General features: G+C 42.7%; 1 protein-coding gene across 4 annotated transcripts; it reads left to right on the plus strand.

Annotated features, from left to right (window-relative positions):
- The first annotated feature begins 65 nt into the window (after positions 1 to 65).
- Positions 66 to 10,362, plus strand: Ssmem1 (serine-rich single-pass membrane protein 1). 4 transcript variants are annotated; one of them, NM_001109228.2, is given in 3 exon segments: positions 66 to 535; positions 7,381 to 7,435; positions 9,397 to 10,362. In NM_001109228.2, coding segments are annotated over 3 exon segments (594 nt in total). In that variant the 5' UTR covers positions 66 to 496; the 3' UTR covers positions 9,897 to 10,362.
- The last annotated feature ends 5,399 nt before the right edge of the window (positions 10,363 to 15,761 follow it).

The following is a 15,761-nucleotide window of genomic DNA, read 5'->3' on the forward strand; positions in this document are numbered from 1 at the left end:
GTTACCGGAAGAACCGGGCCATCTCTTCTCGCGAGAAGGAGGGGGTGGGGCGGAGGGACCAGCGCAGCGATCGTTGCCAGGGAAACGCCCTCGGATTTGACTTAGCTACAGGGAAAAGGCTGAGCTGCAAAATTCAGACCATATTCTGAATCCTTAGTAAAAAGTAATGACTATAACAAGCTGAATTTTGAATATTATTAATTGTAGCTTTATTTAGGGCCCTTACGGGCTCACATTTGTAAGCAGATTATATTTAGCCGGATGGCTAATTGGTAGGATACAAGCATGCCTGATGTGTTAGACACAATCAGCAATGACAAAGCATTTTTCCTCTTTTGAAATGTTTCTCCCTCAATTGGTCTGACCCAATGTAAATTCTCAAATATCCACCTAATGAGGATGAAGCAGTAGGAAGAAAAACTGGAACGTTCTATTGAAGTTGTTGGTGGTTTTGAGGTTAAAACCAACCAAACAAAAAACCCCACCTTTGCCCTGAATGTTCTTTGAAAGAACTGAGAAAAGAGTCACCAGGGAGGTGAGTTTGGTTTTACTTAGTAGCTAGTGCGAGTTCCTACAATGCACCACTGCGCCCGGTGTGAAATATGAGGGAGGGGTGTGTGTGGTTTCCTGGTTATTGCTCTAAAGAGCTTTGCCAGTGTCCTACAGGTGGAAACAGGGAGGCCAGAGGAGGCATGCCCAACTCTGGAAGAGCTTGGGAGTGGCAACACTGGCCCTTCTAATGGCCAGTTTAGCCAGTGCCTGGGGATTTATTCTTAAAGAGAAGTGTGCCAGCCAGGCACAGTGGTACAAGCCTTTTATCCCAGCACTCTGGAGGTAGAGGCATGTGCCTCTGGAGTTACAAGGCTAGCCATAATGAGACTGTCTCAAAAATGTAGCTAAATATCAAGATTAAACAGAAGAAAATGAGATTTCATTGTGGTCTTGCATATGAAAACTAGCAGGTCGTTTTATGCTCGTAAAGAGCTAATGGGTCTGTTAGTGAGTTTGTTTGTTTTTTTTTTAAACATGTTTATATTGTCTTAGCACAATGTTTGGATCTAGATATAGATTTAGAGATGATCTAACTCATCAACTGTTCGGAGAGAACAGGCTCAATTCTGTCAGTGTACAGTCAAAACAAAAGCACCAGGTTTTCATTTCTCCACATGTAAATCTATCTAAAAAGAAACTATAACTTTGATGTAGTTCTTAACAGGAGTCTCTCTTCCTCCTCCTCCCTTCTTTCCTTCTTTTCTTTCTCTTCTTCACTTCTTCTTCCTGCTCTTCCTCCCCTTCTTCCTCTTCCTCTAATGTATATTTATTCCTGGCTTAAAGAACACTTACCAGACTAAAGTAGACTATGTATTATTAGAGTTATCATAACCAAATATCCCAGAACATGGGGTGCCTCCTCAAAAAAAACCCCAAAAACCAAAAAACAAAACAAAACAACAACAAAAAACATTAGACAGTACTTTAAAAAAAAAAAAACAGTCTTTGTTCCCACACACAGTTTGGGAAGGTGAAGACTAAGACTTAAGATGTCAGCAGGGCTGGTTTCCTAGGAGACAGGTGGTGTTGGCTTGTCCATAGCTTCTTCTTATTCTCCTTTATGGCCTCTTCCCTTAGTTGGTGAATTCTTGGTGTCCTTTCCTCCTCTTTGACTCCTAGTAAGATTAAGGCTCTACTCTGATGGTCTGACTGAACCTTCATTTACCTCTTGAAAACTTTTTTGGTTCTTTTTTTTTTTTTTTTCGGAGCTGGGGACCGAACCCAGGGCCTTGTGCTTCCTAGGTAAGCGCTCTACCACTGAGCTAAATCCCCAGCCCCGAAAACTTTTTTGAAGAGACACATTTATTTTGTGTGTGTATGCCTGTGTTGGGGTGTACATGTGCCACGGTGGGCGTGTGAAGTCAATATTCTGCTTCCACCATGTGGGTTCCAGGGACCAGTCTTGACATCAGAACCCTTTATCTACTGAGCCATCTTGCTCTTTTGTTGATACTCCTTTCTGGCCTTATCTCCAAATACAAGGTGGGACAGAAGGTATCGAGATTATATTTTAGGAGACACCCAGTGTAGTCTATACTGTACTAGAACTGTGTGTGATAACCAAAACCTTGAACACGTAAAGAGATGAAAATAAAGGATATGGGGGTTGGGGATTTAGCTCAGTGGTAGAGCTCCGAAAAAAATAAAAAAATAAAAATAAAAAAATAAAGGATATGTATGCTTCTTTCTTTTAAAAGATTTATTTATTTTATATAGTATTATACATATATATTAGTACAGTGTAACTAACTGTCTTCAGATACACCAGAAGAAAGCATAAGATCCCATGTGGTTGCTGGGAATTGAACTCAAAACCTCTGGAAGAGCAGTCAGTGCTCTTAACCACTGAGCTAAATCCCCAACCCCCATAACCTCTCCAGCCCAATATGTACGTTTCAAAGACAGATGCAGAAGGAAGTGTATCGGAAAAGACCATCAACTATTCTAGATAAAGATATCCTTCAGATAAATCTGCCCATCTAAGACATCTAAGAACATGTGTCAGCCCCTGCATCAGTTGCTTAAGTCTATGTCATAATTGGTTGCCAGGGAAGTTGTCATAGGTCATGGGGGGAAATCGTTCCCAGTCACCTCCATCCCTTTGAGCATGTTTTATTTTCTAAGCAAGAAGCTATCATGGGAGACCTTCTGTCTTTATTTTGGGAGGTGGACCCTCCTCCCATACCTCTCACTTTTACCATTCCCAGCCAGGATGCCGAGTGCCGGAAGGATGACTCTTGTGGGACAATAGGGAGCTTCCTGCTTTGGTATTTCGTCATCATACTGACCCTCATGTTCTTCTCTCGGGCTTCCGTCTGGGTAGGGAATCCTTTCCAATCTAAATCGTATCTTTATGGCCTTTTTCCTTAACTGCACTGTAGTTTGACGTACGTATTTTTTAAAAGGGTTTTTATGAGTTTAATAAGTGATACAATCGCTAGGCGTGTAGGTGGTGTACGCCTTTGATCCCAGCACTGGCGAGGTGGAGGCAGGCTGGTCTCTGTGAGTTTGAGGTCCATCCTGGTCTACAGAGTTGAGTTCCAGGACAGCCAGAGTGACACAGAGAAACCCTGTCTTGAAAAACAACACGTACAAATATGGTGCAATCTCATGCTAGAGAACTTAAAGCTATTGAAAGGGCTAAGAAGAGTAAAACCACTCCACTCCTGTAGAGATAAATAGTTATGTTTGTGGAGAGGCTCCTTCTAGGTTCCTCTTTTCCTGCTTTTTCTCAGTACACCAACCTTTATCTTTGCTTGGTCTAGCTTCTATTGAATGGATTTTCATATCCTGACTTTTAAAATTAGATATTTTGTCAAGCTTCCAAATGTTCTAGTCACTCTACAGCACTTCCTGTTGTATAATTTTCTGTCTTGTACTGTAAAATTTCTACAGTTGAAATTTTAGATTGTTTGCATTCATATGCTGTGTAATGCTGAGATAAATCTCTCTTCCAACTACTGATTTTCAAATCCCTTTTATAGCCATGTAACTCTGTAATCAAAGGTGTAAATGTTATTGAGAGAACATAGGTAGGATTCGGGGAGTGGTTAGAACGAAGCCATACATTTTCTGTACAGATTGAGATACAGACCCAAACTAAACAGAGCCAAAGTCACAGATCAGCAAAAGAAAATGCTAGAAGCTTAGGAATGCCATAAGTCCACTTTATCATCAAGGCTGCGGCCCTCAACATATTATGAGCAACCAACCTCTTATAAATTGCTGACACAGAATCTTTTCTGGCCATTAATACTGGGCTGGTGATTAATCAAGCTACTACCACCATTTGGCTTTACAGCCAGAGCCCACTGCTGCCAGTGGTCAGCAAGATTGAGTGCCCCATCAGCTCTGGATGGAGAAGAGAAGGTTTGTTATTTCAATGCCAGGTAGATTCCATTATAATAATAATAAAAAAAACTCCCCTACTACCTCCTGGCCAAGAAGTTTTATCTGGAGTCTAAATGCTTCTTAAGGTAAATACTTTGCCAGAAGGAGAATTAGAATAGTGATAGCTTATGTGTATTTTAGACTCCCCAGCTAAGTATATTGAATTTGGCCTGGCAAGAAAAGCTACTTTAGAAAATTAACAAAAAAATTGAAATTGATCACTGGAATTTCATCATGAAGACTGTTTAAGGGGTCTAGCTATTCAGCTGTCCTTTAGTTCCCCTGCTTACTTCAGCAATTCGGAGTCATAGAGCTATGCTTTAAGGACCGTGGGGGAGCATGTGGTCCTTCTGTCTGTAGGCAACGGTTTCTTGGTTGTTGTTGTTGAAAAGCCCCTAGGAATTTAAGTGACTTGTCCAATGTCACACAAGTGGTTAGTGACAGAGTGACAGGAGGAAAATGGATCCAGGTTTCCTGCTATACTATTTGTTTACTTCAAAACATAGTTTGAAATGTCAAATTAGATCTACTCAGTGCTGATTAAAACCTTAATTACCTCAGGGGTTTCATCTTTTACTTTGTGCCCTCGTGACAGCTACAGTCAGTTGGTCTGCTTCTCCTGAAGGGTCCCAGGTTTGAAATCTGAGAACCATAGGAGAGCAGGTCGAGGAGGATGGAATTTTCCCCTCACTTTGAACTTCATTTTCTCTGTGAAACTCTGGGCCTCTATTTACAAACCTTAAAGCATCGGTAAGCACGATGGAAACGTGGTTGTGGTCATTATCGTCCGACATGCAACATGCCGACTACCTGTACATGCAACATGCTCACTACCTTTACATGCCACATGCTTACTACCTGTACATGCCACATGCCGACTACCTGTACATGCAACATGCTCACTACCTTTACATGCCACATGCTTACTACCTGTACATGCCACATGCCGACTACCTGTACATGCAACATGCTCACTACCTTTACATACCACATGCTTACTACCTGTACATGCCACATGCTGACTACCTGTTCATGCAACATGCCAACTACCTGTACATGCAACATGCCAACTACCTGTACATGTCACATGCCCACTACCTGTACATGCCACATGCCAGCTGTACATACCACATGCCGATTACCTCTGGACTTGTCACTTTTTAAAACAGATGTGTGCTCTTTTCTTTTTTTTTTTCTTCTTTTTCTTTTTTCTTTTTTTTTTTTGGAGCTGGGGACCGAATCCAGGGCTTTTCTTTTCAGATACAAGGTGCTCCGTTCAGGTGGCCTGCTTCTTTGGTATCTGCTCAGACTGCTAGTGCTGGTTTTATTTTGCTGGATGAATATTAATCTGAAATCCTTATTTCGCATATGTAGAAATTGAGTTTAGAAGGTGTTGACTGGCATGAGGATATGGCAGAGCTGCTGAGGGTAGAGAGAGAAGGGCTCTCCTCTTCTGCCCTGCCCTCAGAGGAGCCACTGTCACTACTTTTCCTTGATAAGTCACACAGGACAGTTAATGAAATGCGTGTGGTAACCACAACACACACCATTCCTCTTGGTCTCATGCAAAAGTCTTCCTTCTGATTTTGTAGTTATAGTTTGATTTGACATCCAATGTGGAAGCTCTCTGTGATGATTATAAACCTAAGAATATAAACCTAACATGTGCTTTTAACACCTTTCCCCGAAACTATAAAAGTGCACACCACAAAACACAAGATTACAGGACTATGGATAAAGTGAGACAGGCACTGCCCTGGGCTGTGTAGACATCACATCACTAAGTACTATTAACATCTAAGTTTGCATCCAGTCTTTTAATAATTCTCTCCATACATGTTACACTTAAAATATGTACAGAGCTCTAACACATTTTTTAAAAATGTATCTTTAGAGAGACCTTCAGTCTAAGATATTCAGAGGATGCTTACTGTAATGAAGAAAGAAAATAGGGGCAGACAAAAAGCAACGAGGGATCATAGGTCTTGTTGCTAGAACTATTAAAATACGTGCTAGGTGGCATACACGTGTAATGCCAGCCCTTGGGAGGTGGAGGCAGGAGGCTCCTGAAGTTCAAGGTCATTTTAGCTACATTGATGGCTAGTTCCAGACCAGCTGGGCTATATGAGGCCTTGTCTTAAAGAGCTAAAAGTTTAAAACTATCTAACAACACATCCAGGCTTTCAAATACGTTTGACCTTCTACACAAATCATATTTCCTAACTATAGTCAATTTCACCAAAAAAAAAAAAAAAGGATTAAAAAAAATCACAATTTTAACCATTGAAAGCCAGCCTTTGCGTCATACATATTTCTTACATACATGTGTCCCTTGACGGTTTTTGGAGGTCTTTAGCTAACTTTGGGTCATGCTATTACATATAAACTTGCATCTTGATTTTAGCTGAATGAACAGTTCCATACATTATGACGTACTTTATATGTTCACAACTACATCTTACATGACCATGGCATAATTCAGTTAGTTATTATTTACTCTTTTTTTTTCTTTTTCTTTTTTTTTTCAGAACTGGGGACCAAACCCAGGGCCTTGCGCTTGCTAGGCAAGCATGCTACCACTGAGCTAAATCCCCAACCCCCATTATTTCTCTTGAATTTAAGTTCTATGTCATCTTAATCATACTATAACGCGTATTTCTACGTACAGAGCTTTCTGTGTAGTTGTTTGCTTGGTTGGTTTTGTGTGGGAAAATTGCCTCCTAGTAATCAGTTCCCTGAGAGTGTCAAATGTGTTCCTGAGTACCAGGCATGTTTGCACATCTGCAACCCCTGAAGCAGGAGGGTCCCGTATTCAAGGTACGTCAGCTACACAGTAAGACTTTTATCTCAAGGGGAAAAAAGTGAGTATTTCTTGTTATTCCTGATACTGTTGCTTCCTACATGTTGGGGTAACATAGAACTTAACATTCAAAAGTAGATAATGGTTAATTAAATCATGGTGTGATCATATCAGATACGGTTGTAAATACCTTTTGGTGCAATCATTTTTAGACTTGGAAAATGGAATGCTAATGTGGAGATCCGGACAGATTATTAACAGAGTATGGAGTAAGGCAGGAATCAGAGCTGTGAGTGAAATCCTGCTCTCCTGACAGCCAGGCTCACTGATAGCATAGTATGGCTGCCCACTGGACAAAAGCTGAAAAGCAGTCACAATTTGTTTGTGTGTAGACAACAGGGCTTATGCATTGTCGCCCAAGTTAGCCTAGAACTCAAGATCCTCTCGTTTGAGCCTCCAGAGCAGTGACGTTGCAGGAGAGGACCACCATGAAGAGCTTTGTTGTGCTTGTTCTTTCGTGGGTTTTTGGTTTTGAGACAGGGTTCACACTTAGACCTTAGGGAAGGTCTTGGGCAGTGGCTTAACAAGTACATGTTAACACAGTGCAACTGACTGAGTTCATCTTATTTCTGAAACAGATGTCTGAGAGCAAAAGGGATGAAGACAGTGGGACCAGTGCTTCACTAAGTAAAGGTGAGAGTCGGATGCTCGGAGTCAGGCTATGAGAGAGGATTGTGTCTCTGAGTACAGAGTGTTGGTAGAAGAGAAAAGCAGAGAGGTTCCAAGGCCTCATCACGCCAGCAAAGGCCTTGCATGAGCTCTGTTTCTCTTCTGAGTGTAGACAGCTCAGATCCCCCCACAAGCCCCCCTTCCCTCCAGAAGCTACAAATTTCTGGCAGTTTGGGCTCCCTTTGTTGTCCTGTCTCTGCACTTGCCTTCACAAAGCTTTGCGAAGAGACAAATTTGTGTTTATAAAGTATATTGATAGGAAAGCTCCCGTCCCACAGTTTATAAAGAAGTATACAGCACTCCTTGTGTTCTCAGTGGACTGCTGATTTCACACACAACACTCTTTGTGATTTTTGCTAAACCTTTGCCTCCTAGGTTATCCCATAATTATAAGTTACTGAGCGAGAGTAGTGTTAGCTTAAATGTCATCTTCACAGTTAAGGAATAAGACAGAAGCACGATGGAGATGTACGTTGGAACTCAGCTCAGTTGTCTGTACAGCTTCATTGTTGAAGTGAGTCAGGACTTCAGAACACTGGAATAATACTTTTTAATTCTGAGTTGTTATTCACAATTTAGGCAGCAGGCATAACAATTAAATTTACATTAGAAACACATTTTCCATCATTTTCTAAGCCCTAAGCAGTCAGTGAAAGCATACACTAAGTCCTGATCTTTTTGCTGGTTTCCAGGTAAATGCGCACTCCAATAATGGTTTTGAGCTGGCAACATATTGTCATGGAACAGAGTGGGAGACAGATGTACAATAATAGCACATCCTCAGATAGTCCTTCCCGCACCCAGATAAACCGCTCTGAGAGCACACAGCATAATAAATCGAGTAAGATAATTAGGAAATTATGGGCATTAAGTAATTATCACCTTTTTGGTAGATTGATTTAATTGTAAATTTGTGTAATTTGTTTACTAATGATGTTTAACCATTTCACAAAATTTCCAAAAATTTATCAGGATTTTTAAGCTGGTACAAGCCAACATCAGCATAGAAAAGAGCATGGACAGAAGAGATGTTTCCTGCTATCCAGATCACACTCACACACACACTGGAGTCATTGAGACTTCAAGATAAAGGGGAAAAGGTCCTTTTCTGGAGACTCTCCCATCTGCAAACCCATATTCAGGGGCTACAAAAGTTCAAAAGCGATATTAAGAATGTATGTGACCCCTCCTGTGTCCTTTGGGGATGGGGTACAGTACTGGAAATGTAGTAGTTTGCTGGCCTTTGCCAGCGGTTACAAAATGCAGTGATTTGACCACTAATGATCCCGCACGTGTCAGGCCTCTGGGTAATGTGAAGTTGTTAGCCATGGCCCGATCATTTAGAAAAGTCCCAACAGTTTCCTGACACCACAGTCATCAACCTTCAAGACTATATGGTAACTCGTTTCCCTACTCCTGCCACGTTCTCTACTGCAGATCCTGATAATGACTGGCCATAGACATGGTGATGGGTGGTCAGGTGACTTGTTTGTTTATTTATTTGTTCATTTATTTAAGTTAGGGTCTCACTTTGTAACCCTATCTGGCCTTAGTCAACTTTTAGACTATGCTGGCCTTGAATTTATAGAAATCTATTTGTCTAGGCCTCTTTGTCCCGGAGTGCTGGGATTAAAGGCATGTACCACCATGTCCGTCTGAAGAACCTAACAGGTTTTTTTGGGGGGGTGGTGGTGGAGTGGGATGAGGTTCAAGACAGCATTTCTCAGGTGTAGCCTTGGCTGTCCTGGAACTCACTCTGTTTACCAGGCTAGCCTCGAACTCAAAGATTCACCAGTCTTGGCCTCCTGAGTACTGGGATTTAAAGGCGTGAGCCACCATCTGCAGCCTTCACTGACCTTTCTATAGCAGCCTATTAGTGAGCATTATTACTGTCAGTGCCTAACTTGTTGATCTGTTTTGTTTAGCAAGCAAAGAGGCTGCCTGTAAGCGACAGAGTAGAGAAGCGTCCTGGGATTCCTCACTAGTGCTGAAGAAACCGAAGCAGAACCCACTTTCCACAGTAACTGACTCTGAGGTGGCTTTGGTCAGCGCCTACCTTGAACAAAGACGAGCCAGGCGCCATTCCCAGTTTCACCGGGTGAATCAGATCCAACAAGACAGTGACACCACTGAATGTGACAGTGAGGAGTCAAACTCCGGAGTGTCATCCTGGAAGGAGAGCGAAAGCGACCATCATCCGTCACCTGCCACTATTAAGAGGAGGAAGTCAGTGGCGAGGCAAAGGGATATGGAAAACTATGAAGTCCGAGAGAGGCCTTGTCTCCACTGCAAAGCCATGAGAACCAGTGAGTGGCTGACACGTCACTTCCCACCAAGCACTTCAGTAACAACCCCCATGAAGGGAGAGATTCAAGAGGAGAATTTGACACCTGGTAGTACCAACACAAAATTAAGCAAGTTTTGAATTTTGGCATCTTTACCTTACTTGAAGTCAAAAAGAGGAGGTGAATAAAACATGGAAATCAGAGTTGTAGGTGAGGGAGACGTTCACAATAAAGCCTCTTTACTAACAACAAAAGTATAATTGGAGCCCAAGACAAATTTCAAATATCAGACAGATTCATTGCTTAAAACAAGGGCAGAGAATTTGTTCATGCCACCATGGGAACACAGAAGACCTGTATCTTCTATGATCTTTTTTTTTTTTTTTTTTTTTTTGGTTCTTTTTTTCCGGAGCTGGGGACCGAACCCAGGGTCTTGCGCTTCCTAGGTAAGCGCTCTACCACTGAGCTAAATCCCCAGCCCCATATGATCTTTTTTTAAGTCAAAAGAGCCCAGGGCAGATAGTCCATACCCCAAGTATATGTATTTTGTTTGTCTATGATACAAATATGAAAGCTCTTTGAAAATATATTTATGTTGAGAAACCATTTAAATCTATTCATATGTTTTGATTATCTGATTGACTAAACAAGTGAGGTGACTAAATGAACCAGGTGGGTTTTCGTTTTTTGTTTGTTTGTTTGTTTGTTTTTATAGTTGAGGTGATTCTGTTAGAGCTGAGTTCACTAAGGGCTGTTGAGGAAAAGAGCTTAAGGATCTGGAATATGATCTTATTTCTAGAGTTCATCAGGAAGAAGGGGAATGTGACGAAGAAGGCAGCTGGGCCACGGCTTGCCCTTGGTTGTTGTCCCAAGACTATGGCAAGTGTTAAAACTTTTTTCCCTTGATACTTATGTTAGAAGAAAAATTTTATTTGATGTTATTACAATAGAGACCAATAAAAGGAACTACATAAAAATGGGAACCTGGTGCGAGATAAGTGATGTAGAGCCAAGGAGGAGGGTGGGAAGGACCATCGGATGGAAACGACTGAAAGATCATCCGGGCTAAACTTACCTAACACTGGGGTTTTTTTTTTTGTTTTTTTTTTTTTCTTTTTTTTTTCGGAGCTGGGGACCGAACCCAGGGCTTTGTGCTTCCTAGGCAAGCGCTCTACCACTGAGCTAAATCCCCAACCCCAACACTGGGTTTTTGAGACAAGGTCTCTCTATGGCTGGCCTGGAACTTGTTATATAGACCAGGCAGGCCTCAACAAAGGTCTGTCTGCCACAGCATTCTAGGTCCTGGCTGTGAAGCTCCACCACTCCAGGCCTCTAACATGATTCTTGAGAAGGTAGGACTCCAGGGTGGTCATTATCAACTTAATAGAATTCTTGTGCTAAAACAGCTCAGTAGGTCACAGACAGTACAGGACCAAAGTTGAAGCCTACTCAAGAGGAGGACTCAGAAGAGCCCGCCTGAAGCTTGGTGAGAGAGAGGGCCTTTACCACAAGTAGCTGAAACCTAGGCACACTAGATTTTCTATTTAAGTTGGGGACCCTAGCAATGAGGAATTCAAGGCCAAGATGGATGGGCAGCCATTCTATGGATCACTTGTCAGATGACAGAAACCCCTCTGTGTTATAAAACAAGGTCTAGATCCTAGAGAAGGCTGGCAAGGCTAAGAAAACACGACACAGACTCTGGTCATGGGGATAGAGTTCAAACAAGGGTGTAGGCCTTGGAGTAGGACTTGATTACCATCTATGGTGGACAGTATAGCCTGATACTGAGGACTAAGGCTTTCATGAGGGGCCAGGGAAGGGCTAGCATGGAGATCAGACAGCTGTGACTTTGGGCCCAGGATTCACCTTGGCAAGAGCTGTTTGCTTAACTAATTATAACAAAGATGACTTTGGGACCAATGTAGAAGTCTTCATTGGGGTCTAATGAGAACATTAGCAGAAAATAGAGGTAGAGGTACTTGGAGGAGCACACGCAGAGCATCTATGAGACTCTAGGTTTTTTCCAAGCCAGGCGTGGAGGTGCATGCACATAACCCCAGCACTCCAGAGGAAGAGGCAAGAGGATCAGGAATCCAAGGAGCTCAAGGTCAGCCTGGTGTATGGGAAATCCCATCTCAAAACAAACACCACATAGTAGAGGTGGGAGGGTATCTAAGGAGAGAGTTGCCCCAAACTGAAACAGGGAGCTAGGAGATTGCTCGTGTAACCAATGCAACTAATTCTGGCTGTAGCTGAATGCTACCTTCATGCAAAGGCCAGTGTCACTCCTAGGGTGGGACTCTAGGCCAACATGACAGTCTCTTCTTCAGCCTCTCCTGGATGGATGGGGTAAACGAGGTCTTCTCTGATGGTTATGGTCAAAGCCTGTCACCTCTTTGGCTGGCTAGCTTGAGGGAAGAAAGGTTTGTCTCCATTTGGTGACTCTCCCATGCTAAGTTTCAGAAATGACCTCAGGAACAACTATATCCAGTATCACAGATCTTTTTTACTTTTGACTTTTCAAGACAGGGTTTGTGTGTGGACCTGGCTGTCCTGGGGCTTGGTCTGTAAACCAAGCTGGCCTAGAACGCAGAGATCCTCTTACCTCTGCCTCCCAAGTACTGGGATTAAAGGTGTCTGCCACCACTGCCCGGCTAAGTATCACCATTCTTACCAAGACCCAAGAGGCAAACAACCGTCCGAAGCAGAGAAGGTTCCGGCTGACACAAATGTGGTGAAGGAGAGTATTACCCAGGGGGAACTTCAGATAGATGGGGAGCAAGGTGGCAGGAAACACCGTCAGGGGACAGCCTCAACCTCTACTCGCCAGATGGGGTGATGGCGTTTGGTCTGGAGGTGGTAGGATTGTCAGTGGCGGCAAGGGTGGAGAAGGGTTTGCTGTCAGAGGCACCCCAAAGAGTCCTCTGCGTCTTCTGGGTCCTGACTCAGGTAAAACCAAACTCTCCAACTTCAGAAATGAATAGAAAGAAACGCTGGTTTCTGAAGCTCAGTTAGCGTTGACTAAAAATAGGAAAGTAGTGATGTGTGAGGGGGAGGCTCTGACGCCCCCCAAGGGCATGGGAATGGGCTTCCCAGAGAAGAACTGCACTTAGCTTGTCTTAGCACCAGCCATCTTATCACTGTGGTTCTTAAGTTACATTTCAAAGGGCTGCCAAGAAACTCCCTTGACCCTTTCTCTTCTTTTGATAAGTGAGATTAAAGGATGACTCCAGTGATGCCTTAGAAAGTATTGTGATCTGAAAAGATAAAACCCAGAGCCACTGGGGTCGCCCAAGGGGCTCAGGACATGCATTTTACTATAAATGGGGTTTCTGGTGAGGTTCCTAGAAAATGATAGGTTTATAGAACAGAAAGGAGAAAGGCCTTAAGCAAATATTAATTGTATCGGAGTTCTCATCTGACCCAGACTTCAGACTCCCAGGTGAGGGGTTCTATTTCCTGTTCATGTCCACAAGACTTTTCTGTCCTGCTTTGGGATAAATCTAAGTAACAGAAATATATAATGGTGTTGTCGGCAAAAATGCTAGCTGTATTCTAGGCACAGGTAAGCATTTATAAAGACTATTTTTCACAAACCTGCAAGAAAAGTATTATCTCAACCTGGCAGATGATGATATCGGGGCATGGGGAAGAGAAACATATCCAAGGTCAGGCAGTTGGTAAAGGTGAGAGATCTGGTTTGGGTCATAGCTATCCCCCATCATAACGATGTCTTATCTAGTTTGTACGTTTATTTGTTTGTGTGTATGTGTATGAGCAAAGGTCATGGTATACAGGTGGAGGCCAGAGGATAATTTGCTGGAATCTGCTCTCTCCTCCTACTGTGTGGGTTCCTGGGATTGAACTCCAGTTGTCGGGCAAGCAACTCTACCCTCTGAACCATCTCACCCTCTGCCCCATCCATGGTTTTCTTCTTAAAGATTTATTATTTTATGTGTACAAGTGCTTTGCCTGCATGTATGTATTATATAGCCTAGTGCCCACAGAGATCCGAACAGGGCCCCAGATCCCCAAACTGGAGTTATGGATGGTTGTAAATCACCACATGAGTGCTGGGTATTGAACTGAAGTCTTCTGCAAGAATTATGAGTGCTCTTGACCACTGAGCAATCTAGTCAGCCCTGTTATGCATTTTTTTGTTTGTTTGTTTGTTTGACATAGGGTCTCACTATGCAACCCTGGATGGCCTCAAACTCAGAGGTCTGCCTATCACGGTCTCCCAGGTGATGAAATTAAAGGCCTTTGCCACCAAATCTAGCTTCTACTGTGAAAATTTGGTACAACAAATACCAAATGCCAGATTTGGATTAAAGGACTGTCATGGAAAATAGAGCCAAGAGTCAGAAACAGAGTAGAAATAGGAGCAGTTGTGAGGAACCTGGGGAGGTCACCTGGTTGGTGGAAAGACCTTACAGCCTCTACTTCAGCATCAGAAAGCCTGGTTTGGCCCAAGGCAAGAGGAAGAAAGCCTATGAAGGCTGCTGTGGAAGCTGTGGGGAGTCAGAAGTTAACGTGGAGTAGCCTTGAACGTGGACTTGAACAGTGAGGATTTTAGAGTAAGGGGATCTTATTTAGGAAGGCAGTGAGTTGCCACCCTCTCCATCAGTGGGCCTGATGGTGGCACAGGAACACCAGACAGCACCTTCAGAAATCCACAGGACCAACATTCCTCCCAGGAAGGAGTGCTCCAGTCTCCCAGTGTAGCCTAGAAACGAGATTCCAAAAACAGTTATTCCAAAAACAGTTATCCCGTCATCCCTCTGATCTACGGCTTCATAGTTCATGGTCAACCCCAGACACTAAACCCTGTATTTATAGTACATTGGTATTTTTATTGTTTTGTTTTCAAAACACTTTCTTTTTTTTTTTTTTTTTTTTTGTCTTTGTGTGTAGCCCTGGCTGTCCTGGAATATACTTTGTAGAGCAGGCAGGCCTTGAATTTACAAATCTGCCTGCCTCTGCCTCTAGAGTGCTGGGACTAAAGGTGTATGCTACCACCACCAGGATAAGTATTGATTTCTTAATGTGCCTAATTTAGAAATGAAACAACTTCGTTCCTCCTCCACCTCCTCTTCAAGGAAGTTTGAGTACCCAGAAGAGCACCAGTGGTATGCAACCATAGGTAGAACCGTCCAGTAGACAGTTTAGCTTTTCTTCAGCACTCCTGATAGAACCCAGGGTCTTGTGCATGCTCAGTAAAAGCTCTACCTAAATTAAATTTTATCATAGGTCAGATCTCACACATATGAAAAAGCGTTTATGCATAAGGTTCCGTGCCCTCTGGTTTCTACATCCTCTGGGAACAATCCCTTATAGTACGGGTGGGCTATTGGAATAGTCATTGGTAGTGAAATCAATTTAGTGGCTGCAACTAACATTTATCTAAAAATAACAGAGGGTTGCACAATATCAGACTATAGAATTGTGTCTGTTCCAGGGTGCATGTGCTGAGCTGCAGTCCGAAATGTGTTTCTCACTGTGTTAAGGTAAAAACCAGAAGGTTCTCCTGGACGGGTTGTCTTTGAAGTCTTCCCTTACTGCGAGGTCACACTACTAGGCTCATAAGAAAAGTCATGGCCCCACACATTCCAGATCGGCCACATGCTAGTAATTAGCAAATCTTCAGCACCCCGTAGGAAGGGCCCACTGTTTAGGTTAGTGAAAAGCAAGAATTAAATCATATTACTTTAGAAGAACTGCAGGTTTCTTATTTATAAATACAGTAAGTGGACACAAGCTAACCGACTGCGGCCAGTACACAAGGATGGGCTTTGCTTTGGAGAATAGACAAGAGTAATTTGTAATTGATATTTCAAAGAAGCCTAAGAAACAGGCCAGCCTTTGTTTAAATCATAATTACCCTGTTTGTATGTAAAAGGATACTCCTATAGAAAGCTTTTCAAAACAACTGGTTCTTTTAAATAGATAATTATCCCCCTTCTAATCTTGTTTATACTATGCAGAACTTCACTGAACTCTCC

The sequence above is a fragment of the Rattus norvegicus genome, chromosome 4 (assembly GCF_036323735.1).
Source record: "Rattus norvegicus strain BN/NHsdMcwi chromosome 4, GRCr8, whole genome shotgun sequence".
NCBI classification, from domain to species: Eukaryota; Metazoa; Chordata; class Mammalia; order Rodentia; family Muridae; genus Rattus; species Rattus norvegicus.